This window comes from Rhododendron vialii, chromosome 9a, assembly GCF_030253575.1.
Source record: "Rhododendron vialii isolate Sample 1 chromosome 9a, ASM3025357v1".
Classification (NCBI taxonomy): Eukaryota; Viridiplantae; Streptophyta; class Magnoliopsida; order Ericales; family Ericaceae; genus Rhododendron; species Rhododendron vialii.
This window is the reverse complement of record NC_080565.1, coordinates 28,051,105-28,071,407: the sequence shown is the minus strand read 5'-3', so window position 1 is coordinate 28,071,407 and position 20,303 is coordinate 28,051,105. Positions and strand designations below refer to the sequence as shown.

At 37.7% G+C, this 20,303-nt stretch overlaps 1 protein-coding gene across 2 annotated transcripts; it reads right to left on the bottom strand.

The window, feature by feature from the left end:
• Positions 1-12,366: 12,366 nt before the first annotated feature.
• Positions 12,367-20,086, bottom strand: LOC131300604 (elongator complex protein 1-like). 2 transcript variants are annotated; one of them, XM_058326528.1, is made up of 5 exons: positions 19,508-20,086; positions 18,194-18,527; positions 13,986-17,058; positions 13,233-13,331; positions 12,367-13,130 (listed from the first exon to the last, which is right to left on the bottom strand). In XM_058326528.1, the coding sequence occupies exons 1-5, from the start codon at positions 19,667-19,669 to the stop codon at positions 12,815-12,817; spliced, it is 3,984 nt and encodes a 1,327-aa protein (XP_058182511.1). In that variant the 5' UTR covers positions 19,670-20,086; the 3' UTR covers positions 12,367-12,814. The 2 variants fall into 2 exon arrangements, with proteins under 2 accessions (XP_058182511.1, XP_058182512.1); XM_058326529.1 differs by lacking the exon at positions 19,508-20,086 and having other exon boundaries at positions 18,198-18,334.
• Positions 20,087-20,303: the final 217 nt, after the last annotated feature.

The window sequence follows — 20,303 nt, the reverse complement described above, 5'->3', positions numbered from 1 at the left end:
ATGTGCATCAAAAATCAGCTTGATCAAATATCGTTAAGGTCCTCATCCGAACATATATAACTTGAAAAAAATGGATTTAGTGGTTTTGATCCAGTGTTTCGTATCCATTAGGATTCATTTTTTTTCAAGTTATATATGTCCGGATGAGGCCCTTAACGATATTTGATCAAGCTGATTTTTGGTGCACACATAGAATTCGACGAGCTCTACGCGGTGAACGTTTCCGATCGTCGGAACGATGCCGGAAAAGCCTCGCCGGAGGCCGTGCAGCACGCTGTGCAGCACGAAGCTGCACAGCACACACCCTCTGTCCGTTCCGTTTCGAAGTTCGCAATAAACTTTTTCTCAGTTGGGCTTCCCTCCACTCCTCTTGTCCTATACAAACAACATGCAGTTTTTTTAGATCAAAAAATTAATACTTCTGTGTAATTTTTTTTTAATTTCTCTATTCATTAATTTTGTGTAAAGAAATTCTAATTATTATGACCCAAAATATGTTATTCTTTGATCTTGAATTGCATGTCTTTCCATAGAAGACGTAACGTTTGATCTGGTTAAAAGTTTTATGATGATAAGTAAAGTTTCACTAGTTTTCATGTATTGATGTGTGCAATTGATTTTTTTGGTTAAATTTTTATGTTCTATGATGATTAGTGAAAATTCACTAGATAATGCAGACTAGCTAGTGTGTTCTATTGAGTTTATTTATTTATTTATTTATTTTTATGTTTTATGATGATTAGTGAGGTTTTCACTAATATTATTAGTTCTTATGGATTGTTGTGTTTTTTGAAGTTTGTTGTGTTACATTTTTTCGTTTTATGATGATTAGTGATGTTTCATTGCACTTTGAAAATTAATGCATGTTGCATCAATTAGTGAGGTGCTAGTAGTTCTAAAGTCTACTCAAACTGTGAAGTTTAATATGTTATTACAGTTTTATATTAATGATTAGTGAATGTTCACTAGTTTTTTGAACTTTTAAGGGTACTATAGTAATCTTGACAAGCACTTGTTTGTGTACTCTATTGCAAAAAAACGTTTGTCCTTGTGCTAAAAAAAGAAAATATTTAGGGATTTTTTTATCAAGTTAGTAAATGAGTAGAACGCTAGGGTTCTATTTTCTGGAGCTAGGGGTAAAAAGCCCAATCAGAATCGTCAACTTCTTATGAACCGCCCGAGCAGAATCGTCAACCGGTTCAACAAATGACCGATGGAACAATTGTATTATTTTTTTGTGTGCTTCGGAAGATGGAGGGAGTAATTGTTAATGAAAGTGACGAGTATGTAAATTAGCATATTTCATATTTGTATATTTATCATGCGAGTTAAACTATCAAATAAACCTGTATACATCAAGTAAGTTATTTTTTGACAATGAAGGTGTAAGTTATTTTTTGACAATGATGATCTATCCTGGGAGTTCAAGAAGATAACTTTTTTATTTGCTGACGTATTTTTATTCAACGCACCTATTAAAATTTAATTTAAAATGTTGTAAATTTTTTTTTGGGTAATGTAGGATGTTCCGGGCCAACTTGTGCGCATCTTGGACTAATCCCTCAGCCCCTCTCAGTCACAGCCATTTCACACGCTTACGCGTGGGAGTGAGGTGACCTCAAGAGTTGTTGGCAAGGAGAATCAAACCTGAGATCTTAAGATGGAGCAAACACCTAAATCTCAGGCCAAGAGACCACGTGGCCAATCCCTTCGGTTAAAATATTGTAGTAATGTTAATGATATGTAGGTGGTGACTCGTATTGAACAATCATTATACAACCAAAAATATTTTTGCACAAAAAATGTATAAACACTCGCATAAAATGTGTGGGTTCCACACACACAGATACGTTGCACCACTAGCATGTGTGGAGCCTACACGATTACGTGAACGTGTGTATTTGTTTGTGGAAAGGGGTGTGGTTTTTTAGAGCTTTATCCACCCTGGAGAGTGGAGAGATAGAAATGAGATCGCAGGAGATTTTATAATTAATTAACAAGTGAGATCCATTGGGATTTTGTATTTTTAATTCTACCCGTGCATTTATTTGTAGGTTGGCCATGTGATTGCTTTTGTTATTATTTTTGGAACTGAATGTGATTACTTTAATTTGACTTGCTGTTGGAGTATCTACCTATCGAATAGGGCGGTAAACGAGCCGAATCGAGTCGAATATTAGAATGTTCAGATTCGTTTATTAACTTTTTTAGCGCACTTGAGCCGAACTCAATAAAAACTATGACGAGCCAAACTCGAACAGAGCATGCCCAGGTTTAGGTCGAACTTGAGCTTGTTCACGAGCCTTAACGATCCAATAATACTATCATATTTTTATGCTCTCATACAGGTCTAAAACTGCAAATAAAATTTTCATTATGTACATAAATATGTACATATACATATAAAATGATAAAAACATTATACATAAGTAAATTTTTAGTAATTGTAAACGTTTAGACTAGCACAAATTTTAAAATTTTCACATTTAACTATATAAAATCCCCAAGATACACATATACTGCTCTGTTCATGTTCTGCTCATTTATGAAACGAGCTTAAAATTGAGGTTCAGGTTCGGTTCATTTAGTAGACGAATCGAACTCGAACGAGCTTTTATCGACTCGAGTCTCGAACAGGTCATGAACGACTCAGTTCATTTACAGTTCTACTATCAAGTATATCTTATTTGGGTAAATTGCACTAACCTCCCCTAATGTTTTTTTTACAAATACTTCTCTCCAGGTTTTGAAAATGTAAGCCACCTCCCCTGAGACTTGTCTCCCATACATGGTTATCTGTAGTTGGTGTTTACCCTTTTAGTTCACTATCTTCAGAGTCAAATAAAAATACCAGCAAACATATTTGTTCAAAAAAAAAAAAAACATATTTGTTTGGTTTATATTTTGAGGAAGGTTTTGGGGGTAATGGGTCGAGAAATTAGAGTAATACTAATTGAATAGAAAACTTATTGAAGACTATGTTGAGAGAAAGAGAGTTAGAGTAATACTAATTGAATAGAAAACTTATTGAAGACTGTGTTGAGAGAGAGAGAGAGAGAGAGAGAGAGAGGGGGGTGGTTTTGGAAAACCAAAGCGATCAAAATAAATTATCACTACTCATATTCTATCTAGGCTTGTCAATGAATCGAATCCGATCCGATAACGTCGATCCGATAATCCGAATCCGATCCGATAACGTCGATCCGATAATCCGAATCCGATAATCCAAATACGGATCAGATCAGATTAAATCCGTTATCAATCCGATCCGAACTTTATTTTTAAAAATATATATTTTTTATTTTTTTAAAAACTATAAATTTTTTATTTAGAAAAAAATTAAAAAGTTATAATTTTATTTTCAAAAAAATTTGGAAAATAATTGTTTTTGAGAAAACGTATTATTTATTTGATAAAATTTTTGAAGTAAAAAAGTTACCAGATCGCCATTGTCCCGGTCCCGGTCTCACTTTGTTTGAAAGAAGAATTTGCTCAAACGAAATTATTTTTAGAAGCAGAGTTAAAGCCATTTTCTTTAAAAAATAGTTTTAGCACTTAACACAACCGAACTCAATGTTAGGTGGTGACTCCATTTTTCAAATAACAGTCCGAGTCACAACTACCAAACTCGAAATTCACAATCGTCGCATTTAAAAGTCAAGATTTTCAAAGTGTTGCCTCATTGCCCATAAAGGTGGGTTGGGCGACCGCCGGTAAAAATCGGGGCGCGACAAAATTTAAATAGACAACAATAAGAAAAGATGAGCACTACAAGAATTACATAAGGACAATAAAGTAATTTGTTGTTTTATTTCATTATCCACCACTCTTATCCAAAAATATCAATTACCAAACAAACCAATCATAAGATAATATTCTCTTTCAAATAAAATCACGCAAACCCCATCTTAGTTAATCCCCTTTTGAACTAATCTCTCTTCATACCATATCCATCTCTCGCCAAATGAAGAGATTTGTTTTGTTTTCTTATTCGTCGCGACATACGAGTCCTAAATGAAAAGACTTTTAATTTTAAGAAACGACATCTCGTGTCTGTAAAAATATCTATAATTTTTCTTGACTAATGAGCCACATCAAGCGCAAAAAAAATCAACCTCCAAAGCTTCCGTCTTCCTCTACCCACTTTATGTTTTGTATGATGTTTATGCTAGGTCGTGCAAGGTTGTTTGATGAAAAATTAGTTATAATTACGTGAAACCGGGCCAGATGTTGGAGTTTGGCCTTATTATTGGGTGTCCGTACGATGCAGTCTTTTCTTCTTCTTTTTTATCCTCAAAAAACAAAAAAGCCTTAAAAGGCTCTGTACTATGCATTATGGTGGTCAGGATATTTATACCATAATACCAGTGACAACAACATTTAAATTGCAGGGTTATAAATCGTCAAATTAACAAGAATGAAATCATTTGTGGTCCAACCTGTCACCGAACAAAGAACATGGAAAAATCATGTGAATACTTTTGCCAAAGATTTTACTTCTCAAAGATCTAGAGTGCCTTTCTAATTCATTTTCTGAGACCATTATATTAGTTTGAACAATAAGTCTGTCACTGTTGACAGACTTATTGCCCGTAGATTTTTACTTAGGGCCCACTATGGGTCTCACACAAATAATCCAAGTCGTTCATTAAATGTAAAATATTTTTTCAAGGGCTCTTGAAAAAAATCAACTCAATCCGATACCTGCAGGTACTAGACTCTAACATTTCACTACCTTAAAATTCGAATGAAAAGTTTGATGATTGGATCAAGCACCTATAAGTATCGGATTGAGCTATTTTTTTGCAAAATTTTATCTGTGAGTAGTGTAGTTGACAAAATTTTATACTGACCAACAAGGTGTTGCGTGCCCTTGGGCACTGGTAAAAATAAATGACGAATGAAATATCAGGTACCATTGAATTCAGGGGCGGACGCATGTGATGGCAAGGTGGGACAAGTGATCTCACTGGATAAAATTTCTCCATAGAGATATGCTGTATATATTTCATTCGTCTCGATTTGTTTGTCCATTTTCACTATTTGGGATCTCCTACAAAATTGTTTATATGTTTCGGTATATAATATTTTGTGTATGCAATATGGATCTTGTTTGATAGATCTCGATTATGTTTATAATATAATATTTTTGAAATTATATAAAACATGATGGATTGCGAGATAAAGACACTTTTTTGAAGAGCACGTATGTTGAAATTGGACAAATAAATTGGGACGAAGGGAGTAGATTTCTGAGCATTTTAGTAATTTTGCCCCAACATTCTATCTCTCCCTTTCATATCTTACCCTAAGTACTATGCAAAAATTACAAAATTTCCCAACTTTTTACCCACTATGGTCCCACAACCCCTTTCAATCAGTAACACTCACACAAACTCTTCCTCCCTTTTATATCTTGCCCTAAGTACTTAGCAAAAATTACAAAATTGCCAACTTTTTACCCAGTGTGGTTCCAATATCCCTTTCAATTAGTAACACTCGCACAATCTCTCTCTCTCTCTCTCAGAAAGGGCCAGAACAGTTTATACTTTGTGGAGAGAAGAAAAGGAAGTTCCACAGTGAACTTGCCTATTTGTTTTTGAAAAATTTTAAAATCAGTCCATTGGGCTGACAATAGTAAATGTATGAATATGTATTAAATGATGTAAAAAATGCATAAAAATACGTGTTTTCCTTAGAGCATCCGCAATGTAATAAGCAAATGAGTGTGGATAAGCAAACATAACAATAATGCTCAAAAAAAATACCTCACATTGTAATAAGGAAAGTTACAAGTCTGTTAGCAAATAACCAAATTCCATCAATTCCATAACCAAACTTAACAACTTTTACCAATAACCAAAACTCAATAACCAAATCCAATAACCAAATTCAAAACTCAAAAATTCAAAAACATCCCATATTGGAATCGTCTTATCGAGACGAATAATTTGGTGTGGTCAGGTGTATAATTGAAACTTGTTTGCAATTGGACATAGGTGCATTGCGTATTGTGGAGGTTTTTTTTGTTCGGAATGCAAAAATAACCAATGTGGAGGTAGAAGTTGTTAAGTTTGATTATGAACTAAATGGATAATCAAATGCTGACGTGGCATATTTTGGTTATTGATTTTGATTATTCCCATTGCGGATGCTCTTATCTTTTAGTGTATTTATCGTCAACCCAGTGGGCTGACAATTGCAAGACCGTTTTTAAAATGTAAGATGCATTAAATTACAATTATTAAACATTTACAATTTTGAACCCTTGAAATTTAAAATAAAAACCTAGATCAATTTGAGACAAATTTGATTAATTATATGTATGATTGTGAATTTGTGATTTTATTTTATTTTTCTTTTGTTTTTGGAATTGTACTACTAACTATGCAATAGTTTTTTTTTTTTCGCTTCAGTCTTCTTTATCACTATTTAGTACCTGCATTGATTTAATCTAATTTCCGACTTGAAATTTTGTGTACATTGAGCAATAGATTTTTGATAAGTTAAAAAATGACACTATCGGGAATCAATTTCAAAATATGAAAAATCGTCAGGGTCAGTTGAGAATCAAACGATATGTTATGGATTGACATTTCCACCTTTTGTTTATCTATTATTATGAATTGATCTCTTTTTTTAGTATCTATACCATATAGTATTAGAGGGGTTTTTTCTATGAAAAACTTCATTGACATGTGGCATAGTTTAGAATGACTCTAAACACACTTATATATGTTTTACCTATTTTAAATCTTATTGGCTCCAACAATAAGATAACTTCAAATTTGAAAAATCCTATTATTTAGGGAGGGACCAAATCTATTTACCTACCTATCTCTCTCTTGAAAAAACCCTTCCGTATCTCTGTTTTTTTCCTGATAGTTGTGCACAACACACGCTGATACTAGTCATTGTGTATTAATTTATGTTGTAAATACTTTGACCCCAATGACACTTAAATCTTGAGTCCGCCCCTACCATTGATGCTCTAAAATACTAGTACTCCACTTGCTTTAACCTGGCAAGGTTGGGGCAAGAGCCTGAAACCCACTTCCTTGTCCGACCCTCGGTAGCTAGCCTCCTAATTTGGATATGTAAAGCATCTGCATCACTCTAGTTATTCCTCTTCCTTTGCTACAATGGCGAACAAGACTTTGAAAAGTCAGCAGCATCAGCTTCGTAGCTTTGATCACTTCTCTGCTAAGATTCTAACTTTGCTATAGAGGTGTCAAATGGCACGGCACGGCACGGCCCGTTTAACTTCGTGCTAACCGTGCTTCATGTCGTGCCGTGCTGGCCCGTTTACTTTATTTACTTAAATCGTGTCGTGTCGTGCCGTGCCGTTTGTCAATCGTGTCGTGCCGTGCCGGCCCGTTTACTTAAATTGTGCCGTGCCATTTGCCAATCGTGTCGTGCCGTGTCGACCTGTTTCTGAAATCGTGTCGTGTCATGCCGGCCCATTTTCTTAAATCGTGTCGTGTCGTGCTGGTCCATTTTCTTAAATCGTGTCGTATCGTGCTAGCCCGTGTTCTTAAATCATGTCGTGCCGTGCCGTTTTCAATCGTGTCAAGATGTGCCAGCCCATTTACTTAATCGTGTCATGTCGGATCGGGCCGGGTCGGGCCGTTTTAAGTTGTGTCGTTTTAGTCTGCCCTAACATGTGTGGGTTGACTTAAGGCATAACTAATCTTGCATCAGACATGCAACCATTGTATACATTTGGTTTTTTGGCATATTGGAAACTCAGCGACATTGGGCAAGGATATCATTCACTGCATTCTCGTAAAAAACAAAGGATGATTGTGTGTGTTTGAGAGAGAAAGAGAGAGAGAGAGGGAGCGAAGTTGCTATTCAACTTCGGTTGCCCCTTCTTTTTCCTTCTTTTTCTTTGAATGTCCCATCTTTTTCCTCGCTTTTCTGTAAACATCCTATTTTGGACTATCCGGATAAACCTATTTACGGTCTTTTGTTGGCCCAATGATGATTAAAGGTCGAGAACATTCCAAGGTCGATGGCAGGTCCTGAGTTTTGAGCTTTGGACATTCCTCATTCAAACCCTTTCAAATTCCATTTCATACCCTTCGAGCCAGATGGCCCCAAAACCTACTTGCTTACGTCAGTGTTCTCTTGGCGTGCGCTGGTAAACTTCCACGTGTCGGTCATCGACCGTTGGCCTGGTTATCACTGGCGCACGCGGGTCCAACCATGGCGTACGCCAGTTAAAGCCCAGTCAAATCACCACTTTTCTGTCACGTGCTCGGGACTTTGTAACCGCCCCAGTACTGTGAAAAGCCTCCTGATGATTGTTTTCTGCAGGGGACGTCCCCCCCTCTCTCTTACACACCCCATCACCTAGTCTCATGCATTTAATGCATGGGAGCCTCTTCTCCTTAACTCAACCAACCCTTAACCCCAGCTGACTGCCCCCCTCTCCAGTCATCTCCCCTCTATAAATACTCCCCCTTTGCATTCATTTGCAAAGGGTTAACAACATTCAAGAGCCCAAGCCTTTTTCTTCCTCCTTTTGCTCTCTCTTCACCTCCATTGAAAGAGAAAGGAAAGGAGTATTCTCTCATACACCCCACTGTCACTCAACCATCTTCCTGTCTCCTCCTTCAACCTCAAGCTCAAAACTCCAATCTTTCCATCAACCTCGAACCAAAGGTATACCACCTTTGTGGTTCTTTCTGTTTTCGGCCCCTGAGGGGAACCAGTGAGGTTCAAGCTAGTAATCAATACTAGTCCTGGCCTTAAACTGGTAAAATATAGCAATCGTGTGAGATAGCAATCGTGTGAGATGAAAAATGGCGCACGCTAGTACAATCATGCCGTACGCCGGTAACGGCAGTATGTACACTACTGGCGTGGGGATCATTGATCATCCATTTTTACTTGCTTATACTTCTATCATCACCTTAGCATGCTAATAATCAGCTTTACAGCTTTCCGTATCCTAGAACTGTTTAGGTGTAGCATTCAATATTTGCTTTTATTTGCTTTGGAGGGCTTCTGGGATCTCTCTGGTCATGTTCCAGAACCCAGATAATGCAAAGCCAAGCACTGACCAAATGGTGAAACTGGCGTACGGTAGTGTTACCAGGATCCAGTGGCTGGCCCTTGCATTTAGCTTAGTCTTGGTCTCTTTTCACGTCCCCACATTGTTTATGGGGTTTTCTGTTTCTTCTCATAGCTTCAAGCCATTCCTGCTATCTGTGGTTTGTATATATATGCTGATATTAACTGCGTGGTTTGTCCTGGGTGTGCGCTGGTCCTTTCGAGAGCCGAAAGGCTTGTAAACAAAGACTGTGAGACCAGATAGTTGAAGTACGCCAATTATTTAGTGGCGTGCGCATGTTGTATCAGCATGCGGTGGCCTAACCAGTGCATTCTGGTGTCATACCTGTTCCCTTCCCCGGGAAACAGCGTACTCCAACCTTTTTAAAATGCTCTCGGTGCTTGTTCTCAATTTATATTCATTATTGCAAGCAAATCATCTCCATAAGCATTTTTGTCACATAACTGCAACTTGTCACAGTTTTAATCCCCATTAACTATTCCTCCGCCCTAACTGGCTAAAGAAATGATCAATGAGAGAAAAATGCAAAAGTTTTATAAAAATGCCTGAGTAGAGACCGATCTCCGGATTGGGCGAGATGGGTGCCATAAAACCCTTCCCCTCTCGTAACCTGGCTCTCGAACCTCAGATATCGAAGGTGACGACAGTCCAGTCTACAAGTCTTTTTCAAAATCAAACAAACGTAGCAAACGTTTTCGAGTTCGGTTCCTTGAGTGTTTTTTTCTCCGCTAAAACCTGAGTGACGACTCTGAATCGAAGCGTTTCGCCACGCTTTTCAAAGAGGGCCGCACCTGATTTTAAAATAACAAAAATTAAAAATTTTGGGGCGCGTGCCCACATTTTTCAGCTTCCTACTTAATAAATCTTAGACAACTTTTTGATTAGTATACAAGCTAGTTTGGTAAAGTGCTTAATCAATCTGCAGTTGCGCTTTTAATTCTTATTGTCGCACATTTGAATAGTTTGAGGTGTTTTCTTAAAAAAGCTTTTACCGTTTTACGCTCCTGCTAGTGCACGAGAATTATGTTAGGCAAAAGGTCTACACTCGATTTCATAATATCATAATCACTTTGTAACTTGCAGAAGAGAAAAAAGAGAGGACAATTCACAATGAAAGGAGAAAAATAACAATGAACGCTGCATATTCATATACCATGGCATGCCAAAAAAATTTAACAATTAAAAAAATAACATATTACAACTCCTAATTAAAAAGAAATTCTTGGTCTTAATGAAGTAAAATTTAACAATTAAAAAAATAATATATTACAAATGGTCCTATTGCCCTAGTCCAGGCTGTCCAACTAATCTTTATATATATATATATATATATATATATATATATATATATATATTTTCCTTATTTCTACTATGTATTTTTTTTATTTTTTGTTTGACACTTTTTTTTTATTTCTTGTTAGATTTGGGGTAAATAATATATGACTTTTGCACGTTTCCTTTCATGTTAAATTACTCTTGCACCATAAATATTTTGATAAGTTTTTTTAATTTTACTTGTTATCTTGTATTGTAATGTTAAATTTGCAAACCAAAGATCCAAAGCCTATTTAATTTTACTAACAAAAACAAAACAAATATTTTTACCAAATAAAATTTGATAGTTTTTTAAAAGTGAAAAAATAATTTTTTAAAAACAGGATTTTTTAATAAATTATTTTTTTTAAAAATTAAATATCTTAGTTGTAAACAAATATTTTTTACCGAATAGAAATTGTTTAATTTTTTAAAAATTAAAAAAAAGAAGAAGCCATTTGGCTTATTTAATTTTTTTTCCTGTGCCTCGTGCCGTGCCTTTTCGTGCCCATGTCGTGCTGGGTCGTGCCCATGCCCGTGCCTTGCTAGAACCGTGCCGTGCCGTGCCGTTCCTGTCCACTTTTCATGCCCGTGCCCGTCTACGACCGTGTCGTGCCAAGCCAACTTTCGTGTCGTGCCTGTGCTGTGCCGCCCACTTTCGTGCCCGCCCCGGGTCCACTACAATCGTGCTGTGTCGTGCCGTGCCAGGCCAATACCGTGCCGTGCCAGGCCAATACCGTGCCTGTGACATGCCGTGCTGTCCCGTGCCCGTGTGGTGCCGTGCCGGCCCATTTGAGATGTACTTTCATGGGCCTTTTTATTTACTCGGATCTCAATTGCTCTATTTTTGTTGCTTTGAATACGGGTTGTTTCTAATTTTCACTTCCATTAACATCTAACTGTTCACAACCAGTAGTGGGCCTGAGAGCTCTAAAATGTGTTAGTTTGCTTTTCCAGGTAGCAACCAAAGGCCTACAATTCCTCAGTTCAGGAGGCGAGGAACTATTCATAATCTACTTCAATATTTTATTGTTTTAATTGTTATCTTGTCCCCACTTTTTTCTTATTAACTTGTCCCCAATTGTGCTTTCATAATCAAATTTTTGTTTTACAGAATCTCCAAATAAAGAGCAGATTCTTAATTTTTAGAGCCCTAGAGACAAATTAATTATGACTCTTTAAAATAATGATCAGAAAAATAAGATCTTTGCATCAATTCAAATGAATTGAAAATGGAAGCACTTAATTTTTTTAGACTGTTTATATATTAAAAAATATGGTTAAAAAATTAAGTGCTCTAATTTTTAATCCGTTTTAATTGGTGCGAAAATCTTATTTTTCTAATCATTTATCCTGAATGGTCATCATTAATTTTTGTCTCTAGGACTCTTATAATCAAGTTTCTGTTCTATAGGGTCTCAAATAAAGAGCAAATACTTAATTTTGAGAGCTCTAGAGACAAAAAAAAATAAAAATGCCACAAGTTAAAGAGGTAGTATTCATCAAAAGATAACCATGGAGAAGGTTAGGAGTTCACTGATCGGACACTCTAACAAAAAGAGCGTATAATATATATGATCAGAAAAAATAAGATCTTCATACCGGTTAAAAAAATGGATTGAAAATTGACACACTTAATTTATTTTAGACTGTTTATATATCAAAAAAATATGGTTAAAAAATTAAGTGCTATAATTTTTTAATATACCACTATAGAGTATTACATTTGAGGAAAAAAAAAAAAACATTTCAATGTTATTTTGAAAGAAGAATGAAATAATATATTAATAGACCATAAGTTAGAATAGAGAGTCTGATACAATATGCATTTTAAAAGTGACTCACTAAAGTAATAAAGTGACATTTTAAGGAGTAATTTGGTCTAAAATTTAAAGAGGCTAATGCAGATGCTACTACACTACTGTTTCAAATGATACTTAAAAGTTAGAACAAAAATGAAAGGACATGAGACAAAAACCAATACCACCTTTTAAATTCCACAGCCAAAAGCTCACTACATAGACACAACAATAATATCCTCAGCCAATAACCAGTCACATATCCATCCACTGGTGAGTAGGATATTTACTAAAACTTTAAAAAAGAAGAAGGATACATTAAATAATTCTAGGGATTCTTGGTCAGAAAAAGACAACAGTATAACCCAAAAGCCACACTCTGGCTCGTTTTGCGCCACCAATTTTTGGCCGCCAGCATTAAGCCAATAACCACCCATGTACTGATCTGGTACATATCTCAGTATGTGCAACCACGGAAAGCAAATATTCACGCAGCCAAATGGGTGACATGATGTCCAGGGGTATCATCCAGGCAACCGTGTATCACAGCACTCAAGAATAAAAACTGGCACGCAGCATAGGAACAAGTGGGTGAATTACATGTTTAGGCAGCTGTTACCTGTTATGGCGAAAGCAACACTCTAGACCTCCAAGAGAAAGTGTCTGAATCCTGCAGCTCTTTACCCACTTTCTGGATGTAACAATTCAAGGAATGTGCTTGTTCATCAATAATATCACTGCACACTACATCGTCTGCGAGTTTAACTGCTGCCATTTGAGACAGTTGAAAGTTTTCTCCTATACGTTGCAATTTCCTTGCAATATCTTCCTTGCCAAGTGTAAGAAGGGAAACCAATAAAGATCTAAGCTCATGCTTTGCTCCGGTGGTCAGGGACATCCCCTTCAAATGCTCCACCAAAGCCATCTCCTCACCAGGGCTGGAAAGACAGTTCATTATAACACCCTTGACTATGAGAAGAATAGGAAAATCAAGAGATTATGGGAGCAAAAGGAAACAAAAAGAGCAATAACTGGCATACCTGCCAGCACGGATTTTCCCTTTATTCCGTTGACGCTTCATGTCTCTTGCCTTACTAGAAGTACTTAAGCTGATGGAAGCAGCAGAGCCCTTTCTTGTCCTGCTCATAAAAACAGTCACTTGAGGCCATCCAATTTGTGTAAAAGAATATTTTAAAATGCACTTAAAAAGTTGGAACAACCAATTAGGAAGTACACATTCACCCACCCACACACACACACACACACAAAAAAAAAAGAGGAAAAACTTCAAGAAAAACAACTGTGACTCAAAAAAGCCCTCCGAATTCTATTTTTGTCAAAGCCAGCACTCCATATGTGAGTTATAATGAACTAGCTTGGCTGATGTGAGATGACAAACCATGAATAAGACTAGAACTTCTACAGTCAAAGCAACTAAGGCTACTTATAAGGATAATTTGGTCAGATAGAAAGAACATAAAGAGAGACAAAAATGACAAACAGAAGCTCTACCGACATGGTTTCACTCATCCACAGAATATTTTCCCAGGGAAAGTGGCTCTAGTGAGACATGTTTAATTAAAATAAGTTATCTGAACTACAAATGTAAAAGTCTTTTTTTTTTGGCTTAAGTATACAAATGTAAAAGTCACAACCTTTGGTATATGCACTCCTGCCACTGAAATCACTACTATTAAGCTATAAGTATGAACATACTATTTGCCAAAGGAAAGTAGCTTTAGCGAACCACGATTAACTGCAATAAATACGAGTTACAAATGTAGAAGTCATACCCTCTGGAGTATGCACTCATTCCACTGAAATTGCTACTAGATTCTGAAGCAGTGTCATCATTGACTTCATTAACTGATCGCTCATCTGACTGGAGCTTCGCTGCAAGCAACAATCTCCGCTGTCTAACGGCCAAGTAACGGGTCAAGTACTTGCCTACTTTCTCCAACCCTTCCTCGTATTCGCCAATCAGCACGTTGGCGCATTCAAGAGAAGCATTCTTCACTTCTGAAACTAAATCATCTCTCCGGTGCATTAAAGCAACCCTCAGCGCCTCCTCCCAATCCCTTGCACTGACTAATAAATTGATCCCAGCATTCGCATCTCCACAGTATTCCAAGGCAATTTTGGCAGCTTCTCCTGGTTTACCAACAGCCTGAAGTTCTTCACAGAGTTCATGTGCCAGTTGCATGACCTCCTCTTTCCCCAGTCTAATGATACCAGCAACAGTTAACACCCCCCTCCAATTACCACAAGCGCGATAAGCCTTCAGTGCTTTCTCCAAACTAGTACAACACAAATAAGTTGCTGCAGCATCTTCAAAGCATTTTTTATTACTGAGATGATCTCCCCAGGCCTCAAGGACTTGTCTCCTCTTGGAAGGGTCACTGATCAGTTGGAGTCCGAGCAGAAAAAGTTCAGGATTATTCTTCATTAGATTCATACAATCAGCATAATAAGCATCTCCTGCCATAACTACGTGCCTGAGTGCATTCTCGTATTTTTGCAATTTGAGGTCGATACTATATTGCATTAAAAGAGTTGGCATGCGTTCCAGTTCCTGGAGAAACGGAAGAAATTCCTTTGGGTCCCGTTGTGAGTTCAGTGCCACAATGGCTGCAAGGTTCAGGTCGTAAAGACCTAAAGCAGCTTCATAAACAGCTTCACCGTCAGATAACCATAAAAGATGCTTTAGAGCTTCCTCAGCAGAAGGAAAAGATACTTTCTTTGGATCATCAGAATCTGATAGTTCCATTTCCCGAATCACTTTTATCCTTTTCAAAGCTTCCTCAAGAGCTGGGGGATCAGTTCGCGCTAGGGTGGTCAAAATACAAAGCTCTCTAGCTGGACTTGCCACGACCTGCTCCTCAAGAGCTTTCCTTATGGCCATGAGGACAGCGGATATCTTGTTAATTGCATCAGAACCCTCAAATTTTTTGGCTTCAATGTCGGCCCCTTTTAGGCAAGGTAGAGATATATAGTTTTTGTAAAGCGTCTCCATGATATTTTCATCCTTCATGGAACAAACAAATTCAGTAATATGGCTCAGATTGTTTACCTGTCGGACAAACTCTGGAGCCAATTGAAGAAACACCTTCCAACCACAATGATCGACGATAACATTAAAATCGATCCGATGCCGCCTTACCATAAGGAGTGCATCTTTGAAACGTCCTTGAATCAATGCATTAACAATTGAGGACAGGACCAGTTTACGTGGATATATACATTCGAGATTTCCACGAGATGTTTGTAGTATAACAGCAGCTTCATCTCCATGCAGGACACCTACAATTTTGGCACCTTTTTCCCATATGCTAATACAGTTCCTTTTCTCTTCATTTCTTTTCTTGACAACAGGCACGAAGTTGTCATACTTAGCATTTAATGGCTCAAGCAACACATCCCCAATGTCAACAATAAACAGCAGATCCTGTTTAGTTGCTAGAATAACATGAGTGACCACGTGATCACTAAAATTGGAGTAAAATGAGAAACTGCTACAGTTGTTGCTTAATATCCTTCCATTAACGTGCAGCCTACTGCTGTCATCAAGCCCAAAAATCAAAGACTTTGATGACCCAGAGTCAACGATAGAAGCCACACACATCCTGGGGCAGGATGATAAGAATCCCAGGTTGTCATGTACCTGAATAATCCCAGAAACTCCTCCCGTGACACACAACTTTGATGCATACTCCGAAATTTTTCCACCATCAAACTGAACAAATGCTGAAAATCTTCTAGAAGGATTAGGTACAATACCAATTACTTGCTCTTCAAGAGAGATTTGACTGGATATTTTTGCATGCCAACCTGAACATGTCACCAGACCTGGGACATGATCCTCGGAACACACGAGCTCAATTTCCTGTATATAATACCCAGGAAGCAGCCCATTTTTTCCTGAACAGGCTTCTGGCAAGCAATCACTATGCCTAAAACCAAAATGAGAAACACCAAGAAGTACATGTGAATCCAACCATACAAGATGCAAAGAGGATCCGATTGAAGATTCTGAATATGAAACCTCTACGTTGAATTCTTTTCCTTCTAGCTCTTCCCAAAAATCAAGTTGAGGAAGCTCAACAACACACAAACAGCAGTTCGACAAAGATGCGGCCAAACGATTCTTCAGACCCTTGGACCAGAAAGCTATGTCCCTAACAGGGCTTGGAAATCTTAGATTGAATAGAAACATAGGAGGTGGAATTAGAGCTATGGAAAGAGGGGTTACTTGTATCTCGGAGCCATCAATTACAAGTGATATTGAGTTCTCCGTGACAGCTGTAAGCCAAACAAAACTGAAGATTGTGATCTGGCCTCCCAGAGTCCAGCAAATCAACTGCAGCGGTTTCGTAGGGTCCCACATGAATCTTACTCCATCCTGTGTGGGGCACCTAATTTCTTGTTTCAAGTACCAATGATTGTTGCTGAAGGACCAGATCTTAAGGGAGTCATATCTTTCACATCTGACAACAGCTGCAAGAAGATCCGAATGGCAGTTCCACTTCAGAATTTCTACAGTTGAGTTCATCGCCTCATTGATGCTAAACGAGCTTCTTTCTAACCCATTCCTCTCAAAGAAGACTATTGATGGACACTTCTTTTCTGCCATCCGGTCACAAACTGAAGCAATTTTCGCTCCATTCGGCATCCATTCCAAAACTGATCCCATGAAGGACTTTGATTCTGAGACGGAGTGCGGCGCCCCCGAATCTCGTTCCCAAACTTTAATCTTCTTATCCAATGAAGCAGCATTGTGAACCATGCTCAGTGTTGCAAAGTACTTCCCATCACCTCGCCATGACATGGGACACTCAAATGAATAATTGGTACTAGATGTTGGTTCACCTAAAACCAAAATCCAGACTACTTAGAAAAAATACACGACGAAATTATCAACCACCTCTAATATTTTTTGTTGATTAAGCAAATAAAACGATAAACTGTATCACAGACCTGGACACAGTTTTCCCATTACAGAAATTAAAGAACATGTTGAAAAGACAGTGTCACATACTTTTTCCAGTTGCAAGCAAAATTACAACAAACACCTATCATAATTTCCTTTTGGATAATATATCCAAATTTTGTCTCTGATGTGCTGCAATCTGCTAGACTCCTCAAAATTTTAACTTGAAGGCAATTCAACAGAAAAACATTCTATTGCGGAATCAGAGTCTTGTATGTTCTAAGACTTGGACCCCCCACAGAGTTTTTTCCTTTCACTGAATGACATGGTAACCCATGAGCGACGGCATTTTAGCTTTTACTGCTTTACCGTGCATATTTATATTGCTTTAGGTCAATAATGTTAAAACAATTCCTGCAGCAAGAACAATAATCGGTTAAAGATAGAATTTCAGAGTAGCGATTTTTCCTTTATCTTCTATGTTACATGGGGTTAGGTACGGTTGTCTGGTGAAGGTATGTATCCATGTGTCAAATTCATCAACTCTCATTCAAGGGCATATGGCAAAATACTCTAGTTTCTTAGTGCATTATGTTTTATACTTTCTTGGATACAATGACGTTTAGGAGATCCCATGGAGCATTTCAGGCATAACATAGAATCTTATTTACAGCTTCACTATACACCACAATTTCATATATGCTAGGTGATGTCTAAAAATGCTGGCCAAATATTCCGTACACTTAACCAAGTGTCGGAACTAGGTTTTCATAGTTCATACATCAACTAAAAGTTCATGGGACATAGGTTGCTTATTGCAAAGAATTTTGTTTTTGCGTCATAAAATTAGATATGTAAATGGTTTCATGGAGTCGGGGGTGAACAGAAAAATTCCCAGAGTTTGTCTTCTCTTCTTCACTATTCATACAATGATGAGGCAAAATTCCAATAACCAACACTTCATGTGAATGTTTTCAAAATAGCAAAAAAAAAAAAAAAAAACACCACATATCAACAAAGCACATTATATGTGACAGGGAAAAGCGTTAACAAACAATGGAAAGAAGTCCTTACTCACGTCACCACCTTCAGGAAGCTCCTCAAGTGCCATCTCATACAACAAATCCCAATCTGGAGTCATCACTAATATCTGGCCAAAACCAGTAATTACACCAAGCAGATCTCCATCTGGACTAGGTGAGATGCACTTGACACCACCTTCCACTTTACCCACTATTTCTGTTACATTATCTTCCACATTATGTAGCAGTAGAAGTCCTTTCGAGGTCCCAACTATAAGTGCTTCTTTCTCCATCAAATAATCAAAGGAAGTAATGGTATCTCCAGGTTCTAAACCGATACGCTCAGTAGCCAGAGTCAAAGAGGTGCTCCTCCATGCTATGACATCCTGTCACATTCATAAACTTGCATGAGTTTTCTTTTTCTCGGAAGAAATAAAAATATCCTAAATAGGGACAAAAACCCTGTAATCATTGGTGAAGTACTCATATTTTTAAACTAACCAAGTGAATTTTTCCCAAAAGAATAAATAACCACATGAGAAAATCTTGAACTAATAAGTGGATATTCACAAACTTATGTGCAACCTTTCAGACAAGTGCTTGAATCTCCACTGAAATATATTGCCAATACTTCTATTAACTATCCTAAATTTTAACAAGGTCAAATGTGTCTGGACTACCATGAAGATGGTTAAACCCACCTGGAGACCCAGACGCAAGCCTTTGGGAACCCCAACTCCTCGAATCAAATTTGAAGAAGTCTAAACATGTTTTCAAACAAATTCCACCAAATTCAAAAAAAATATCAGAACATATCTTTCCTCCTGTCTTCAAAATTTATGGCCACATTTTCAAAAATTGCAACAAAAGTACTTCCTCTGAGTCAGCTCTGACTGTTGAGTGTTGACCAAATTTCTAAAGGTTAGACTAATTAAGGTTGATATGGTTGTCCGAGTCATAAATACAAATCCCGAATTTCCTTATACGGCCAGACATCGAATCCCGACTTTTTCTTAGATTCTATATTTTCGAAAGATGGGGAAAGGAAGGGAATCCCTTGTTTGGTTCTAACAAAAGAGGGGAAAATTTCAAATCCAAGTTCAACTTTTCTCTGACTCATTTTCCTCATAATATTTTCCCTTCTTTTCTTTTCTTTCTTCTTCTTTCCCTAAGTTCCAAACAGAGTGAAATCATAAAAGAGCAGGAACATTAAATCAGGAGGTTGGGAAATTATTGAAATAATGTCTAATAATAAGTAGGTAAAATGTGCTGATTATATACAGGCATCAAAATGTACACTCTTGTCAAAGCAGTCATGACTGTATAAGGGGATAAATAGAAAGCGCAAGAGAATGCGCGAGGTTACCTGGGAAGAAGGAAGGTGAGTAGTGTAAATGAAGTTGGAGGAAGAAGCGAAGAACAATCGGTTTCGCTCCATGTCGAATGCGGCAAACCCAAGGGCTTCTTCGTCCTCTGACTGCAACTGGAGGTTCCACGTCAGCTCCCGAGACTGCTTCAGATTATTCATCTTTCAACCCACGAGTTCACTGTGCTGGGCACCAACAGAACCAAACCACAGAGCTGTTGATTGATGTGAGAGAGAGAGAGAGAGAGAGAGAGAGAGAGAGAGAGAGAGAGAGAGCGAGCGAGCGAGCTACTGTGGTCTTGCACTCTTACTGCCAGTTTGGCTAGTGGATTTGAGACGCGGCCGGATTTGTTCTCCGCCCCTTCCTCTTCTCCGGTCTATGGCAGCCAAAATCCCTACCCCGATTTGGCCCCGGATTTGCGGACTCCGGACTCGTAATCCACCTGCGGGTGGATTGGTGAACGACAGGGGGTACTTTCTGAAAGTCTTGTCTTGCCCTTGAGACCGGAGAGAGAGAGAGAGTACCTGCTTGCCGCCCTAGGGTTTACCAGAAGAAGAAGAAGAAAGAAACGAGAAGAAGGAGGCTGAGCACGTGCCATTCACGTGAAGACATAAATCAGTTTTTAAAGGCAAATTATTCCTTGCATTCCTAGATTTGGTATTTATTCCTAAGTTGGTCCCGTACACTCTTTATAGGAAAATTAATAATTTGGTCACTGGTTGCTTTTGAAATCTCTTTTACGTTAATTTTTTATTATAAAAAAATCACTTTTCAATTATGTTTAAAGTTTTTCAA